This window comes from Salmo trutta, chromosome 20 (assembly GCF_901001165.1).
Source record: "Salmo trutta chromosome 20, fSalTru1.1, whole genome shotgun sequence".
In the NCBI taxonomy this organism is placed as follows: Eukaryota; Metazoa; Chordata; class Actinopteri; order Salmoniformes; family Salmonidae; genus Salmo; species Salmo trutta.
The window spans coordinates 54,393,503-54,411,282 of NC_042976.1; the positions used below are offsets into that span (position 1 = coordinate 54,393,503).

The 17,780-nt window shown below is 43.7% G+C and overlaps 1 protein-coding gene across 5 annotated transcripts in view; it reads left to right on the forward strand.

Moving 5' to 3' along the window:
* LOC115156246 (LIM domain only protein 7) overlaps positions 1–17,780 on the forward strand; it is a 97,115-nt gene that overhangs the window by 34,309 nt on the left and 45,026 nt on the right. For 4 of the 5 annotated variants that reach the window (XM_029703684.1, XM_029703685.1, XM_029703687.1 and 1 more), the window contains 4 exons: positions 8,134–8,166; positions 9,537–9,651; positions 14,589–14,725; positions 16,084–16,924. In XM_029703684.1, coding sequence (XP_029559544.1) covers positions 8,134–8,166; positions 9,537–9,651; positions 14,589–14,725; positions 16,084–16,924 — 1,126 coding nt within the window. The remainder of the gene's footprint in view (positions 1–8,133; positions 8,167–9,536; positions 9,652–14,588; positions 14,726–16,083; positions 16,925–17,780) is intronic. The other variant, XM_029703686.1, reaches the window with a different exon arrangement.

Genomic DNA, 17,780 nt, shown 5'->3' on the forward strand with positions numbered 1-17,780 from the left:
GACCTGGCCAATGGTCACAGTGAACACGAACACCCCACCACGGAAGACGGTGACCTGCCTCAGTGACCTGCCTCTCTGATAACCGTCTGACCAAGAGAGAGAGAATAAGAGAGAGAGAGCTTTTATGCCTATCTGACAAGAATGAGAGAAAGAGAGAGCGCTTCTTCTGTTACGTCTGCCAGATGAACGAGTGCGGGAGAAAGAAAGAATGAGAGAACAAAAGAGATCTTCAGTTTGCATGGTTTTCTAGAACCACCTTGGTCTTAACTTGCCGGCCGATTTTGATTTGATATAACTTTTGTTTTCTTTTATTGTTTTCTTTAGTTTTATTTGCTCGTTCCTCTTGCATTTGTATTTGCTGTCCCTGAGTGACTTCCCATCCGAAATATCAGATTTCATTTATTTGAAAACAACAAAGCTTTTGCTCCTCATGTGTCTGAGGAGATTGGGTGCTATGTACTCAAGGATGTTCCAAACACCATAACACCAAAAGCCCTTTCCACTCCGATTGGCTGGTCTTTTTCTCAAGCAGCAGTGGATCAATGACACCTGATGCGATCCCCCCACCCTCAGTGATGTGGGGTACGCCGAACCTGTTCAGGACGACCTGTACGCCTGCAAAGTGGGTGCTTCCCCCAAACCACCCGCCAACGGGTTATATGATGGGTTCCTACCCAAGTACAGGACACCCGAGGATGCATACGTGCAGAAGATGGAACTGGGGTCACAAAGGAGATGCTGGTACAAGAAAATCCAGGACTTCAGGCCTGTGGACACACTGATTGGGGGGGGGTGTATCATCATTATACCCCAAACCACATCATTTAAAGCACTTGCATTCCATTCAGATGTTCATACTGTACATAACAAATATGATATAAAACATTAGTACATACAATGTCAACATTTACAAAACAGACATTTCCTTACTCTTTCTTCCCTCCACTATTTTTAATGGCACAGCCCATGCTAACATTACTTTATCACTCTATCACAACAGTTTCCAGTGATTCCCGTTAGTCTTTTTTTGTTAGTTAATGCATGTGATTCCATCCTCATTCATAAAACTTTGATTTGATTGATTAGTTGGGTCTGCACTGCTTTACTCTACTTTTACACTACTTCACTGTGTTGATTCCACCTGTCTGACCTCTCTTCTCCCCACTCTCTCTCTTTTCTAAACCCTCTCCTCTCCCCGGGGCTGTAGCCGAATGAAGTCAGGTAGACTGCATGTCAGTCGCTGGCTCTCCTCAGCCCCGCCCCCTTCCGGCACCTCCCCCCTATCTCCCCCATGCACCTGAAGGCTCCACCCACACTAGCCACCACGCTGCCGGTCAAAGGTCGACACAGCTTTTCGATTGATTGTAACATCACAGGAGCACTCTAGATTGTTTTAGAGCTTTGCCTTAAAAGGGCAGGAGTTTTGATTGGCTGTCCTCTGTCACTTACTAATAGCGATACAGTTCTACAAAGCTAAGCTAATAACATTGTTCTTCCATACCTTGAAGAGCAGTTTGTTTTTAGAGTTATACCAGTTATATTATACTGAGGAATAATCGCTTTGCTGTCTTGCTGTTTAGTCCAATTTGCATCAGTACATATGTTAAGATACTGGCCGTGTCTGAAATATGGCATGCCTACTACTTACTTAAACTGTGTCCTAATCGTACTACATTCTATTTAGAACATACTGTTTAGTAAAAATATATTCAGTAAGCAACAAGTATCAACATACTACTCATCCATACTGAGGACGTAATCCAGTTTGCACATAATGTTCTGGAAACCATATGTTTCTTTGAGCTTTGTGAGAGTGTGGTTGTCCTATGGTTATTATGCATAAAAGAACAGAACAGAACAGGTGAAATGTACACTTCCCTTCTCAGAACGTTTAATTAACTTTTAATGGTTTTAATGGTCAGGAAACATATGGCTTTGTTCGCAGAACCAATGGTAAACCAAATACTTACGTTCACACAACTTCCAATGAACCAAACAAGCCACCTGGGAAGTATTGGTGTTCGGACACAGCCATAGTACTGTGTTTGCCAAACACTTACAATATGAATAAGCTGCTTCTGAATACTATTAAAAGGGCCCCTGTTTGATGGAGCCCTATTTTAAATCCAACATAACCTTCCTTTTTTCTTTCGATCTATCTTCTCTCTACTACTGCCCCCCCCTCCCTCCAGTACTTACAACACTCAGCCACTACACACTGCCCCCTACCAGCCCCCTAAACTGAAACCCACCAACATCCCGTACCTTGAGCACTCCCCGGTGGTACTCCCCAGGATTGACCGCACCTTGGTGCCCCGGCTGGTCAAATGCAAGAAGCGTGCCCTCCTGAGGCGTGAAAACCCCCCGACCCATTGGACGAGTCCCTGGTGAGCATCCTCCCTGACCTGGAGAACGACAACATGTTTGCCAGGCACACCCAGGCCTTCCACTGGCTATGCTGAAGACCTGGGTGTGCAAGAACCGCTCGTCTGGCCAACGCTACGCCTCGGACCCCCAGCTCAATATTTCTACTGATTCTGAAAAACATCAAAAGAAAGATGCCCAGGGTCCCTGCTCATCTGCGTGAACGTGCCTTAGGCATGCTGCAAGGCCAGAGCAATAAATTGCAATGTCCGTACTGTGAGACGCCTAAGACAGCGCAACAGGGAGACAGGACGGACAGTTGATCGTCCTCGCAGTGGCAGACCACGTGTAACAACACCTGCACAGGATCGGTACATCTGAACATCACACCTGCGGGACAGGTACAGGATGGCAACAACAACTGCCAGAGTTACACCAGGAATGCACAATCCTCCGTCAGTGCTCAGACTGTCCGCAATAGGCTGAGAGAGGCTGGACTGAGGGCTTGTAGGCCTGTTTTAAGGCAGGTCCTCACCAGACATCACTGGCAACAACGTTGCCTATGGGCACAAACCCACCGTTGCTGGACCAGACAGGACTGACAAAAAGTGCTCTTCACTGACAAGTCATGGTTTTGTCTCACCAGGGGTGATGGTTGAATTCGCGATTATTATCGAAGGAATGAGCCTTACACCGATGCCTGTACTCTGCAGCGGGATCGATTTGGAGGTGGAGGGTCCGTCATGTTCTGGGGTGGTGTGTCACAGCATCATCGGACTGAGCTTGTTGTCATTGCAGGCAATCTCAACACTGTGCGTTACAGAGAAGACATCCTCCTCCCTCATGTGGTACCCTTCCTGCAGGCTCATCCTGACATGACCCTCCAGCATGACAATGCAACCAGCCATACTGCTCGTTCTGTGCGTGATTTCCTGCAGACAGGAATGTCAGTGTTCTGCCATGGCCAGCGAAGAGCCCGGATCTCAATCCCATTGAGCACGTCTGGGACCTGTTGGATCGGAGGGTGAGGGCTAGGGCCATTCCCCCCAGAAATGTCCGGGAACGTGCAGGTTCCTTAGTGGAAGAGTGGGGTAACATCTCACAGCAAGAACTGGCAAATCTGGTGCAGTCCATGAGGAGGAGATGCACTGCAGTACTTAATGCAGCTGGTGGCCACACCGGATACTGACTTTTACTTTTGATTTTGATCCCTCCGTTGTTCAGTGACACATTATTCCATTTCTGTTAGTCATGTCTGTGGAACTTGTTCAGTTGATGTCTCAGGTGTTGACTCTTGTTATGTTCATACAAATATTTAAATTTGCTGAAAATAAATGCAGTTGACAGTGAGAGGACATTTCTTTTTTGCTGAGTTTATAACTCAAGCTATTGACTCAATCTAATCTCCCATGGACAGACACGCGTAACAAAGGATGGCATCATGGCGTCTGTCAACAGACTGTGGGACAACTAACAAGGAACTTTGTTTCCGTCGTGCAGATGTTTTCATCACTGATCATTTGGACAAATCATGATTTCGCAGGTGTTGCATCTTTTGAATTTCGGAAGGGGAGGGGACATTTGACCAATGTTTTGGCTGAGGGTTTCCATTTAGGGGGGGTGGAGACATCCTTGGTCTTGTTAGTATCTTTACTCATAAATTATACAGTGCATTTGGAAAGTACTCAGAGCCCTTGGATGGGATTAAATAAATGTTTTTCCTCATCAATCTACACACAATACACCATAATGACAAAGCAATTTGTTTTGCAGATGTATTAAAAATAAAATCCCAAAATAGCCTATTTACCTAAGTATTCAGACCCTTTGCTATGAGACTCGAAATTGAGCTCAGGTGCATCCTGTTTCCATTGATCATCCGTGACATGTTTCTACAACTTGATTGGAGTCCACCTGTGGTAAATTCAATTGATTAGACATGATTTGGAAAGGCGCACACCTGTCTATATAAGGTCCCACAGTTGACAGTGCATGTCAGAGCAAAAACCAAACCATGATGTCGAAGGAATTCTCCATAAAGCTCCGAGACCTGATTGTGTTCAGGCACAGATCTGGGGAAGAGTACCAAAACATTTCTGCAGCATTGAAGGTCCCCAAGAACACAGTGGCCTCCATCATTTTTAAACGGAAGAGGTTTGCAACCACCGAGACTCTTCCTAGAGTTGGCTGCCCAGCCAAACTGAGCAATTGGGGGAGAAGGGCCATGGTCAGGGAAGTGAACAACAACCCAATGGTCACTCTGACAGAGCTTCAGAGTTCCTCTTTGGAGATGGGAGAACCTTCCAGAAGGACAACCATCTCTGCAACACTCCATCAATCAGGCCATTATGGTAGACTGGCCAGACGGAAGGCACTCCTCAGTAAAAGGCAAATGACTGCCCGCTTGGAGTTTGCCAAAAGGCACCTAAAGGACTCTCAGACTGTGAGAAACAAGATTCTCTGGTCTGATGAAACCAAGATTGAACTCTTTTGCCTGAATGCCAAGCGTCACGTCTGGGGGACACCTGGCACCATCCTTACGGTGAAGCATGGTGGTGGCAGCATCATGCTGTGGGGATGTTTTTCAGTGGCAGGTAATGGGAGACTAGTCAGGATCGAGGGAAAAATAAACGGAGCAAGCTACAGAGAGATCCTCGATGAAAACCTGCTCCAGAGCGCTCAGGACCTCAGGCAGGGGGTGAAGGTTCACCTTCCAACAGGACAAAGATCCTAAGCACACAGCCAAGACAACACAGGAGTAGCTATGGGATAAGTCTCTGAATGTCCTTGAGTGGCCCAGCCAGAGCCTGGACTTGAACCCGATCAAAAATAATGGTGCAGCGACGCTCCCCATCCAACCTGACAGAGCTTGAGAGGATCTGCAGATGAATGGGAGAAACTTCCAAAATACAGGTGTGCCAAGCTTGTAGCGTCATATCCAAGAAGACTTGAGGCTATAATCGCTACCAAAGGTTCTTCAAAAAAGTATTGTGTAAAGGGTCTGAATACTTATGTAAATGTGATATTTCACAAACCTGTTTTTGATTTGTCAATAATAGGGTATTGTGTGTAGATTGAGGGATTTTTTTTCTTTTTTGGGTTTAATTTTAGAATAAGGCTGGAATGTAACAAAACATGGAAAAAGTCAAGGGGTCTGAATACTTTCCGAATGCACTGTATAATCTCCCCCCAGAACCTAATTGAAAATTTGATTCAAATAAGCAAGATTTTAGTCCTGGATTTCTGAGATAAACCCCACACTGTCACCAAGGCACTACACCAAACCAGACCTGGGTTCAAATACTATTTGCAATCAACTCTCAAAGTATTTTTTGTAGTATTTGAACCCAGGTCTGCACAGTAGCGGTAGATGATAATAGAGTGCAGGTTTGTTAGTAAGGAAGACAGACATGAAAACATGAAATTCCCCAATGCCGTGTGACGGGATGAAAGTTGTTGCCAGCCACTCTTGAGTCCATGGCCACGTGAAAACACATGCCGTGTACACACACTCACAAACACACATACACTTTCCTTATCACTAACACACACACACCATTTATGTCTGACACACACTCACAAAAAACTATCCATTTAAAATCAAATCAAATTTTATTTGTCACATGTGCCAAATACAACAGCTATAGACTTTACTGTGAAATGCTTGCTTACGAGCCCTTCCCAACGATATAGAGTAAAACATTTTATAATAGTTATACAATACACAAGAATGAAGCTATATACAGGGACTACCAGTACCATATCAATGTGCCAGGCTGCGAGGTATTTCAAGTAAATATGTACATAAAGGCAGGGTAAGGTGACTAGGCTTCAGAATATATAATAAGAGTAAGAATAAAAAACAGAGTAGCAGCAGCATATGATGTGTGTGTGTGCGTGTGTGTGCGTATGTAGTGAATGTGTGTGTGTGCGTGTGTGTGCGTATGTAGTGAATGTGTGTGTGTGTGCAGTGAATGTGTGTGTGTGCGTATGTAGTGAATGTGTGTGTGTGTGTGTGCTTATGTAGTGAATGTGTGTGTGTGCGTATGTAGTGAATGTGTGTGTGTGCGTGTGCATATGTAGTGAATGTGTGTGTGTGTGTGTAGTGAATGTGTGTGTGTGTGCGTATGTAGTGAATGTGTGTGTGTGTGCTTATGTAGTGAGTGCGTGTGTGTGCGTGTGTGTGCGTATGTAATGAATGTGTGTGTGTGTGTGTGTGTGTGTGTGTGTGCTTATGTAGTGAATGTGTGTGTGTGCGTGTGTGTGTGCGTATGTAGTGAATGTGTGTATGTAGTGAATGTGTGTGGGTTTTGTGTGAGAGTGTCATAGTCAGTGCAACAGGGTTATTGCAGGAAGTCCAGGATCCAGTTGCAGAGGTATGTGTTCAGTCCCAGGGTCCCTAGCTTGGTAATGAACTTGGAGGGCGCTATGGTGTTGAACGCTGAGCTGTAGTCTATGAACAACATTCTCACATTGACAACATGGCCAAAAGTATGTTTTGATGTTGGTCAGTGACTCTTTGTTAGTTCCCCCTTCTGTTTGAGCGACATTTTAGTTTTTCTAGTTAGGGAATGTAACAGTAGCATCCACATTAATGTAGAAGTGTTTAGAAAGATATTCTGTTCTTATTTACAATAAAAGTTACTCAAATGACACAATATATTATTTACCATTAATATCTATTGGGCACAAAATCATCTGAAACACAACCAAAACAAACACCAAATGCATCCAACAAGTTTGTAGAGTCACAAGTTGAAGTTATCATTGCGTGCTAGGAATATGGTTACAAATACTACATTTTTGACTACTTTAATAGACATACAAGTGAATTTGTCCCAATACTTTTGGTCCCTTAAAATGGGGGGACTATGTACAAAAAGTGCTGTTATTTCTAAACATTTCAGCTGATATGGATGAAAATACCCTCAAATTGAAGCTTGACAGTCTGCACTTTAACCTCATAGTCATTGAATCATTTCAAATTGAAAGTGCTAGAGTACAGAGCCAAAACAACAGCAACATTTTCACTGTCTTTTTGTCTACTTTTGGAGCTCCACTGTAGTTATTTCCACTCTTGTCCAGGTGGGAGAGGGCAGTGTGAAGTGCAATTAAGATTGAGTCATCTGTGGATCTGTTGGGGCGGTATGTAAATTGGAGTGGGTCCAGGGTGTCTGGGATGATGATGTTGATGTGTGTCATGACCAGCCTTCCAAAGCACTTCATAATTACAGATGTGAGTGCTACAGGGCAATAGTTCTTTAGGCAGGTTTCCTTGGAGTTCATGGGAACAGGGACAATGGTGGTCAGCTTGAAACATGTTGGATTACTGACTGGGACAAGGAGAGATTTAAAATGTGTCTGAGGCATCTGGATGTATTTCCCTCACACATTAAACTCCTGTAGAGTTTTCAGTTACACACACACACACACACACTCTCACACACACACACACACACACACACACACACACACACCTTCCTAGCAGGTCAAAGGAAGGGGATACTTTATCTGCGATACATAACCACTTTCAATAAAAAGCAAACCAAAACCCCAGGAGAAAGTAGAGTGGCACTAGCCATCCCTTAACACATATCTCGGATCAGGTTACTTTACCACCAATCCTAACATTAACTATTAGAGTGAGAGAAGAACACAAGATAGTGGTGAGGAATCACTTTACCTCTACTCATTCCCAGACTAGGGAAAAGAAGTCTGGCCCAAATGTGACATTTCTGTCTGTGTGGTTCTCTTCTCTGGTTCTCCTAGACTGCTCCAAAAGCGCACAGTTGCTAACGACGGGTGAGTTGACTATGTCTGTTCCAAGGAATGTGGCATGGTCGCTTACTCTCCGCTTTTGCCTTTGTGTTGCTGCTCTCGTTTACTAGCGCCCTCACTCGCTGGCTGACTGCTATACGCTGACACTGACACATTGCTGGGGATTGAGTGGTGTAGGGCCAAGCCAAGGGGGGGTGGGACACGGCAAGCTCCACAAATCTCTATTGACAAAGCAACAAAGTGGAGTGAGAGGATTGTACACACAATACCAATATGCTGTCATCCAATAAAACATACTGTGTGTTATGTACAGCTAAGAGTTAGAATTGTTGAAGCACAGGTTGTAGGCTACCGTAATAAGTTGGTTTTGTGTAACAGAAAGATATATTTATAGCAGTATGATTCAGAAGTTTACAGGTAAGTCAAACAGAGTGAATGTTTTTGGCCAATACAACTTTGAAAGCTTTTTTTGTATGAAAGGGATGGCTGAGATATACAGCTTGTGTTTTCTAACCCATTAGCTTAAAACCACATTAGCTCGTGTTTTCTAACCCATTAGCCTAAAACCGCATTAGCTTGTGTTTTCTAACCCGTTAGCCTAAAACCGCATTAGCTTGTGTTTTCTAACCCGTTAGCCTAAAACCACATTTGCTTGTGTTTTCTAACCCATTAGCCTAAAACTGCATTAGCTTGTGTATTCTAACCCATTAGCCTAAAACCGCATTAGCTTGTGTTTTCTAACTCATTAGCCTAAAACTGCATTAGCTTGTGTTTTCTAACCCGTTAGCCTAAAACCGCATTAGCTTGTGTTTTGTGACTCAACTGTTGCTTATATGTTTGCTTACTAATACCTGACTAAGAAATGTAAAAAAAGGGGAGCATGTTTTATTTGTGATACTTTTTAGTCTTAATAGTGTTATGTTGATGTTTTTCTTTCCTTATTATTAATGAATGTTGAACTTTGAAATGGTGTTGGTTCACTGTGTACTTACAATAAAAAAACATTGTTTAAAAGTATGTTGCAGTTGAAAATCACAGGTAATTTAATTGAGATTCAGTTTAACAAACTATTTTTGCTCCACATTTTGAGCACATTTCTGATTGGTATGTCCTGTTGACATCATTGCATGATTTGCACAGAAGTCTGTTACATAGACAGATACACAATTATTGGTGACCTTATTTCACTATAGCTCATGTTAGTGTGAAGGAATGCAAGTGTCCCAGCATTAGGGGATTGGAGTGGATTTGATGCATACATTTATAGCCTACTTTATGACTGTAACATCAGTCTTGTGCACAGTAGGTTTATGCTCCTAACTGGTGGTCCAATGCCTGTAGCAGGGTTGACACTGAACCCAAACCTTTAAACCCTCTTCCCTGGCGGTGTGTAGGAGCAAATCAATGACAGACCTTGCAGTGGACCAGGCAGCCCTGAAGCAAGTATGCTACGAGGAACTACAGAAGATCAGAGAGCAGGTCAAGGAGAATGAGGACCAGTGGCAGGATGTGAGTGTATATATACCTGCAACCACCACACACCTGGGCTGTGTTCAGTAGGCATAATGTAACAAAATGTTTTGTAATGCTAAACGAAAATGTGTGTATATTATTGGATTAGGAAGTCCTGGGGTGTATTCACTAGGAACCAAACAGGAGAAAACAGGATGAAACTGGGAGGGACCTACCTGCATTTGTCCAATAGAAACTCTCGTTTTGGTTGCAAAACGTTTTCCCTTGCAAAGTGTTTTTCGACAGTGTACACTAATGAATACACCCCTGCTAGTCCCTCCCTGTTGTTAGCCCTTTGGTTCGGTTTGGTGCCAAATGAACCCTGTATTCCCCACATGTCCGCTCACCACTAGGGGTTCCCAACTTACCAGGGGTCGCACACATTCACCCCAAAAGACTGCTGTTACACTTGACTTAAACCCTCCCTAATATAATAATCAAGACATAACGAATTGATGAGCTATGCCTGTTTAATCATCACCAATTGTAGTGTCTTTGATCATGTCAATATATAGGCCATGGTTATTGTATCCTTGTCTGAAATTAGTACACAACTCAAAGCCATCCCAACTGTCTACAAGTAGCAACATATGATAGATAAGTCTAGTTATAGTATTTGATATGGGGAGAATGGAGATCTGACGAGAACAGCTATTTTGGCCCAGTGTGGTGAAAGGAGAATGTGTTTTGTAAAGGTGGAGAGAGCGAGAGAGAAGACAAACAATTGTTTAAACAGCACTGCCCTCATTAAATGTCTTAATTTAAGGAGGCACAGCTGAGATTGTGTATTAATGATCACCACAGAATACCTCATCCTACTTTTAGATCTATATTTCCTCATTTGAGTATACACTCAGGCCTGCAGTGGCAACTAAACACCTATAACACCAAGACAATATTCTGGGAAAGATGACCAATCTTTCAAGGTCATTCCAGAATGTTCCACCGTGTCTAACTAAATTCATGTAATTATTCCACAAACTTCTACAATATGCAGTATATGAGTGAGTGTTATTGGTAAAGGCATCATTCTTACCTGTTACTGTAGTCAGTTACAGTGATATACACTACCAGTTCAAAGTTTTAGAACACCTACTCATTCAAGGGTTTTTCTATATTTTTCTATTTTCTACATTGTAGAATAAAAGTGAAGACATCAAAACTATGAAATAACACATGTGGAATCATGTAGTAACCAAAAAAGTAATAACATTTTCCAATGTAAAACATACGGGGTCTGTAAAATGTATATAGGTTCAGAACTTTTGTGAAATAGCACAGTTACAAATAGAAACTGGATGGACATCAGAAATAGAGGAAGGAGTAAAAACAAGGAGTAAAAACAAACAAAATATATCAATTGAAAAATAGATTGTGTCTGGAAAATGTGTATAAGATACAGTGAGGGAAAACAGTATTTGATCCCCTGCTGATTTTGTACGTTTGCCCACTGACAAAGAAATGATCAGTCAATAATGTTAATGGTACGTTTATTTGAACAGTGAGAGACAGAATAACAACAACAAAAAAATCCAGAAAAACACATGTCAAAAATTGTATAAATTGATTTGCATTTTAATGAGGGAAATAACTATTTGACCTCTCTGCAAAACATGACTTAGTACTTGGTGGCAAACCCTTGTTGGCAATCACAGACGTCAGACGTTTCTTGTAGTTGGCCACCGGATTTGCACACATCTCAGGAGGGATTTTGTCCCACTTCTCTTTGCAGATCTTCTCCAAGTCATTAAGGTTTCGAGGCTGACGTTTGGCAACTCGACCCTACAGCTCCCTCCACAGATTTTCTATGGGATTAAGGTCTGGAGACTGGCTATGCCACTCCAGGACCTTAATGTGCTTCTTCTTGAGCCACTCCTTTGTTGCCTTGGCCGTGTGTTTTGGGTCATTGTCACGCTGGAATACCCATCCACGACCCATTTTCAATGCCCTGGCTGAGGGAAGGAGGTTCTCACCCAAGATTTGACGGTACATGGCCCAGTCCATCGTCCCTTTGTCCCCTTAGCAGGAAAACACCCCCAAAGCATAAGGTTTCCACCTCCATGTTTGATGGTAGGGATGATGTTCTTGGGGTCATAGGCAGAATTCCTCCTCCTCCAAACACGGCGAGTTGAGTTGATGCCAAAGAGCTCCATTTTGGTCTCATCTGAGCACAACACTTTCACCCAGTTGTCCTCTGAATCATTCAGATGTTCATTGGCAAACTTCAGACGGGCATGTATATGTGCTTTCTTGAGCAGGGGGACCTTGCGGGCGCTGCAGGATTTCAGTCCTTCACAGCGTAGTGTGTTACCAATTGTTTTCTTGGTGACTATGGTCCCAGCTGCCTTGAGATCATTGACAAGATCCTCCCGTGTAGTTCTGGGCTGATTCCTCACCGTTCTCATGATCATTGCAACTCCAGGAGGTGAGATCTTGCATGGAGTCCCAGGCCGAGGGAGATTGACAGTTCTTTTGTGTATCTTCCATTTGCGAATAATCGCACCAACTGTTGTCACCTTCTCACCAAGCTGCTTGGCAATGGTCTTGTAGCCCATTCCAGCCTTGTGTAGGTCTACAATCTTGTCCCTGACATCCTTGGAGAGCTCTTTGGTCTTGGCCGTGGTGGAGAGTTTGGAATCTGATTGATTGATTGCTTCTGTGGATAGGTGCACTCCCTTTAAGAGTGTGCTCCTAATCTCAGCTCGTTACCCGTATAAAAGACACCTGGGAGCCAGAAATCTTTCTGACTGAGAGGGGGTCAAATACTTATTTCCCTCATTAAAATGCAAATCAATTTATAACATTTTTGACATGCGTTTTTCTGGATTTTTTTGTTGTTATTCTGTCTCTCACTGTTCAAATAAACATACCATTAAAATTATAGACTGATCATTTCTTTGTCAGTGGGCAAACATACAAAATCAGCAGGGGATCAAATACTTTTTTCCCTCACTGTATATAAACTGAAGGTAGAAGCCTAAGTGATTATTGGTTTACTCCAATTGGGGGAAGGGTGGTAGGGTTTGGGGAATAATGAAGGTATATTCTTAAAATGTATGTATATCTATATAGGTGTGTGTATGTGTATATGTATGCATGTGTGTATGTATATGGATATATATATATTTACCCAAAAAATATATGGAGGATTGGAAATGATGCAGACAAATACATTGATGGAAGCAACATTCTTTCCGCAATATTAAGCTGATCCACCCCAAAGAAAAAAAGGGGAAAAAAAGGATTAAATATATTTTATATTTGAGGTTCTTCAAATAGCCACCATTTGCCTTGATGACAGCTTTGCACACTCTTGGCATTCTCTCAACCAGCTTCATGAGGTAGTCACCTGGAATGCATTTCAATTAACAGGTGTGCATTTTTAAGTAAATTTGTGGAACTTCTTTCCTTCTTGATGCATTTAAGCCAATCAGTTGTGTTGTGACAAGGTAGCAGTCCATATTATGGCAAGAACAGCTCAAATAAGCAAAGAGAAACGACAGTCCATCATTTCTTTAAGACATGAAGGTCAGTCAATCCGGAAAATGTCAAGAACTTTGAAGGTTTCTTCAAGTGCGGTCGCAACAACCATCAAGCGCTATGATGAAACTGGCTCCCATGAGGATGGACAGAGGAAAGGAAGACTCAGAGTTACCTCTGCTGCAGAGGATAAGTTCATTAGAGTTAACTGCACTTCAGATTGCAGCCCAAATAAATTATTCACAGAGTTCAAGTAACAGACATCTCAACATCAACTGTTCAGCGGAGGATGTGTGAATCAGGCCTTCATGCTCGAATTGCTGCAAAGAAAACACTACTAAAGGACACCAATAAGAAGAAGAGACTTGCTTGGGCCAAGAAACACGAGCAATAGACATTAGACCGGTGGAAATTAGACCGGTCCAAATTGGAGATTTTTGGTTCCAACCGCCGTGTCTTTGTGAGATGCGATGTGGGTTAACGGATGATCTCCGCATATGTATTTCCCACCATAAAAGCATGGAGGAGGAGGTGTTATGGTGTGGGGGTGCTTTGCTTGTGACACTGTCTGTGATTTATTTAGAATTCACACTTAACCATCTTGGCTACCACAGCATTCTGCAGCGATACGCCATCCCATCTGGTTTGCGCTTAGTGGGACTATCATTTGTTTTTCAATAGGACAATGATCCAACACACCTCCAGGCTGTGTAAGGGCTATTTTTCAAAGAAGGACAGTGATGGCGTGCTGCATCAGATGACCTGGCCTCCACAATCCCCCGACCTTAACCCAATTGAGATGATTTAGGATGAGTCAGACTGTAGAGGTGAAGGAAAAGCAGCCAACAAGTGCTCAGCATATGTGGAAACTCCTTCAAGACTGTTGGAAAAGCATTCCAGGTGAAGCTGGTTGAGAGAATGCCAAGAGTGTGCAAAGCTGTCAAGGGAAAGGGTGGCTATTTGAAGAATCTGAAATAGAACATTTATTTTGATTCGTTTAACACTTTTTTGGTTACTACATGATTCCATATGTGTGTTATTTCATAGTTTTGATGTCTACACTATTATATTACACTATAGAAAATAGTAAAAATAAGGAGAAACCCTTGAATGAGTAGGTTTTCTAAAACTTTTGATCTGTAGTGTATGTCTATCAGTGGCATGATAACATGGTGTCTTAACACAGCATTTAGGTCACACACGGCCCCAATACACAGGGGACCAGACGCGGGAGGAGCTAAACTCACACAAATAGGACACCTTCTCAGAATTTAGTCCTTTCTCTTTCTCTCTCTCTTGCTTTCGCTCTCTCTCGCGCTCGCTCTCTAATCTGCAGCTCACCACGTTTACATTAGCCTTCCTGGCCATCCGTTAGGGGATTTAACTGTGTCACATGGGCTTTTCCAAGATGGGCGTTTCTAAGCTGGTCTCTGGCATGCATTTCATCTCCACAGGACCTCACCAAGTGGAAAAACCGTCGCAAGAGCGTCAACTCTGATATTGTGAAGAAGAAAGAGGAGAGGGAGCAGATTGAGCAGACCACAGCGAGCAGCGGAGGAGGGAGCGGTGGTTTCTTGAGGTCCAACCGGAGGTAAGAGTGACACCTGAGGACAGGTAGACACCAGGGTCAATACGTTCATTAGGGCACTCAATGAAAAAAATCTACGGAAAACGATGAGGGTTTCTTACTGGACATGTTGAGTTGATCCCTCCATGTCCAGGTAGTCCCTCCCTGTTTTTCCATTTAATGCATTATGAACATGACAGTGGGGACAGGTAGATACCACACCTAGGTTGAACACATACAGGTCTGGACATGAAACAGTTCCTTTTTTTAAATCCATGTGCTGCAGAAAACTACATTGTTATTGTGACAAAACTGTCTGGCAAGGTGATGCCAATCACCACATTGATTAGCAATGATCTAACAATAACCTATGTAATTAAAGGTGGCAGATAGCCTAGAGGTTAAGAGCGTTGGACCAGCAACCGAAAAGTCACTAGTTCACAATCCTCAAGCCGACTAGGTGTTAATGAAATATGTCCTTGATGGTGCAGTTTTGGTTTGCGAAAATCAAGCACCACTTGAATACTTTCAAGGATTTGACATGTATTTGACCCTGCTCTAGTATACTGAGGAAAAGGGCACACACTACAAATGGCAAGGTGCAGATTGACTGAATGTAAGACTTAAAGAAGGAATCTAGCCCCACAGCGACTGAAAAATCTACTGCTAGAGTAGACACCCTCAAGGACAAATCCTGCCTGTTTATAGTTACTATGCTCTCTTTATTCTTTTAACACACAGATACCAAATTACATTTGGACTAGCCATGCTCCTACAAGGAACACATCCTTCCATTTTTACAGACAATTAGAAACATATAATGCTTTATTGGTTGTAGATCTTTTACTACGTTTGAAGTATTTTGTCATCAGAATTCTCATCAGTATATTTAGACGTGTTTTCACTCTCACGCAAAACTGTCCTCTTACTGTATATGTACTGATTGCACCAACAAACATGTGTCGATGAAAATGAAGGCACAGATACAGGGCCATACAAAGTTTTGTGTTGTACACAGACTTTTGTGGAGACTTTTGCCCTGAGAGAAAGTGACCGGAGACTGTTAGTCAGTAATTGTCTCTGTGCTAAGTGTGAAAGTGTAGTATAATTGTGGCTTTAATCCTGCCTCCCCTCTACCCCCTCTTTGTTTTATTTTTCCCTGTGTCCCTTTCAACCTTCATCCACCTTTCAACTTTTCCCCTATTTTTTTTCCCATCCTCCCTTGCTTCCTCTCTTCTCTCTTTCCCTCTCACGCATTACACCTTGTAATCCCTTTCCCCTCTCTCCCCTTCCTTCTCCTCTCTCTCTCCCTCCCTCTCTTTCCTCTCTCCTTCACTTTCCTCCCTTTTTCCTCCATCCCTCTCTCTCTTCCATTCCCACAGCTCCATCGGCAGTCGTCTCAACTCCCTCGCCTCCCTGGACCAGGACGTGTTTGAAGACTCCGCTCCGGTCCTCCAAACCCGTACCCTCCCCCCCAGGAGCTACACCATCGACTATACCTACACCCCCGTTGACCGCCCCAGTCCCACACCACCCTCCATGCCCCACCCGAGAGAGGAGGACCCCGCTGCCACCATGGCAACTGACAGGGCCTACTCGCCCTCCAGGGGTGACATGAGCAACAGTAGTGACCGTCCCTCCGGTTCAGGTAGCGACATCACAAACAACACTACCACCATCGGTCGTTCCTCAAACTACAACCGCTACGTTCCAGCCCCGACCCCCTCGGAGAGAGCCCCGACCCCTTCGGAGAGAGCCCCGACCCCCTCGGAGAGAGCCCCAAGGGGTGCCCCGACCCTCTCGGAGAGAGCCCCGAGGGGAGCCCCAACCCCCTCGGAGAGTGCCCCGACCCCCTCGGAGAGAGCCCCAAGCCCGGCCTTGCGGTACACCAGTGCAGCCAAGACGGAGGAGACCTCCAGCACCACCACCGTCACCACCCCCAGCTTCCTCCCAAAACTACCCGAGCCCAGGCGCCCGTGGGCAGGCAAGGTGGCTGAAGAAGTGAACACTTCCACTGCTGGTGGTTCTCTGTACAAACTACAACCACAGTACAACTCGGTGGCGATGGAGCCAAAGCCTATGCCTCCCAGTGTGTCTCGGGTTTCTGCCTCTCTCCCCAGGAGCTACATGAAATCGGATAGTGCTCGCCTCACCTCTGTCGTCACGCCACGGCCTTTCGGGAGCCAGTCCACCTGCATCGCATCGCTGCCCCGCGCATACACCGTGAGTACTGTAGTATACTGGAATATTACTGCACCTTCCAGTTTTGTCTGTCTGTGTAGTTGTTTGTTACATCAGGACTGCTCTCTGCAGAAATAGCTTTTTAGGACATCTAGACTAGAGGATTTGGGTGATATACTTCAATGGCTGTGTACTGGGTCATGTTCATTAGGACGCGCAATGTAAAACAAATGTTGCAACAAAAAACGAAAATGTCAGTTTCTTAATAGAGTCCAGATAATCGCTCCCTGTTTGTCTGTTTTCCTCCATTTGGTGCGTAATGAACATGACCTAAGACTGTAAGAAAGTTGTGTTGTTTGTTGCATTGTGGTCTATTTCCAATGTAGTAGTTGCTCACACCAGCTAGCCTGATCTGTTTACCTTAGGGGAGTAACAGTTCACCAAACCCACGGTTCGGTACGTATTGCGGTTTTGGGGTCACGGTTCGTTTTTGGTACGGCGTTAAAATTAACTGCCATTCACAATGTTCCTTGCATTGTCTTTTGTGACCGGATTGTTATGTTGGGCCTCACAAGTATCCACTCTGATGCTGCATTTGTAACCATGTGGGAGGGGGAATTTACCAGTTGTGAATTTGTAAATACCAGTTGGATGCATTCATGTTATTTGAACTCGTTGAGAAAAGCAGATTGATTAATGGCCAACAAGCTGTGTCAACCATAAACTAAACGTACAGCTATCATGCTTGTAAACAAATTATAGAATTAAAAAAACACATGAACACTACAATTGCTAAAGCAGTCATTTTGACTGTTCATGAATGTAAAAAAGTATAACTCTGCCATTTAAGTCCTGCCCTCCTCCTTCCTTGACTTTCCGTTATTAAGTCTATATAACA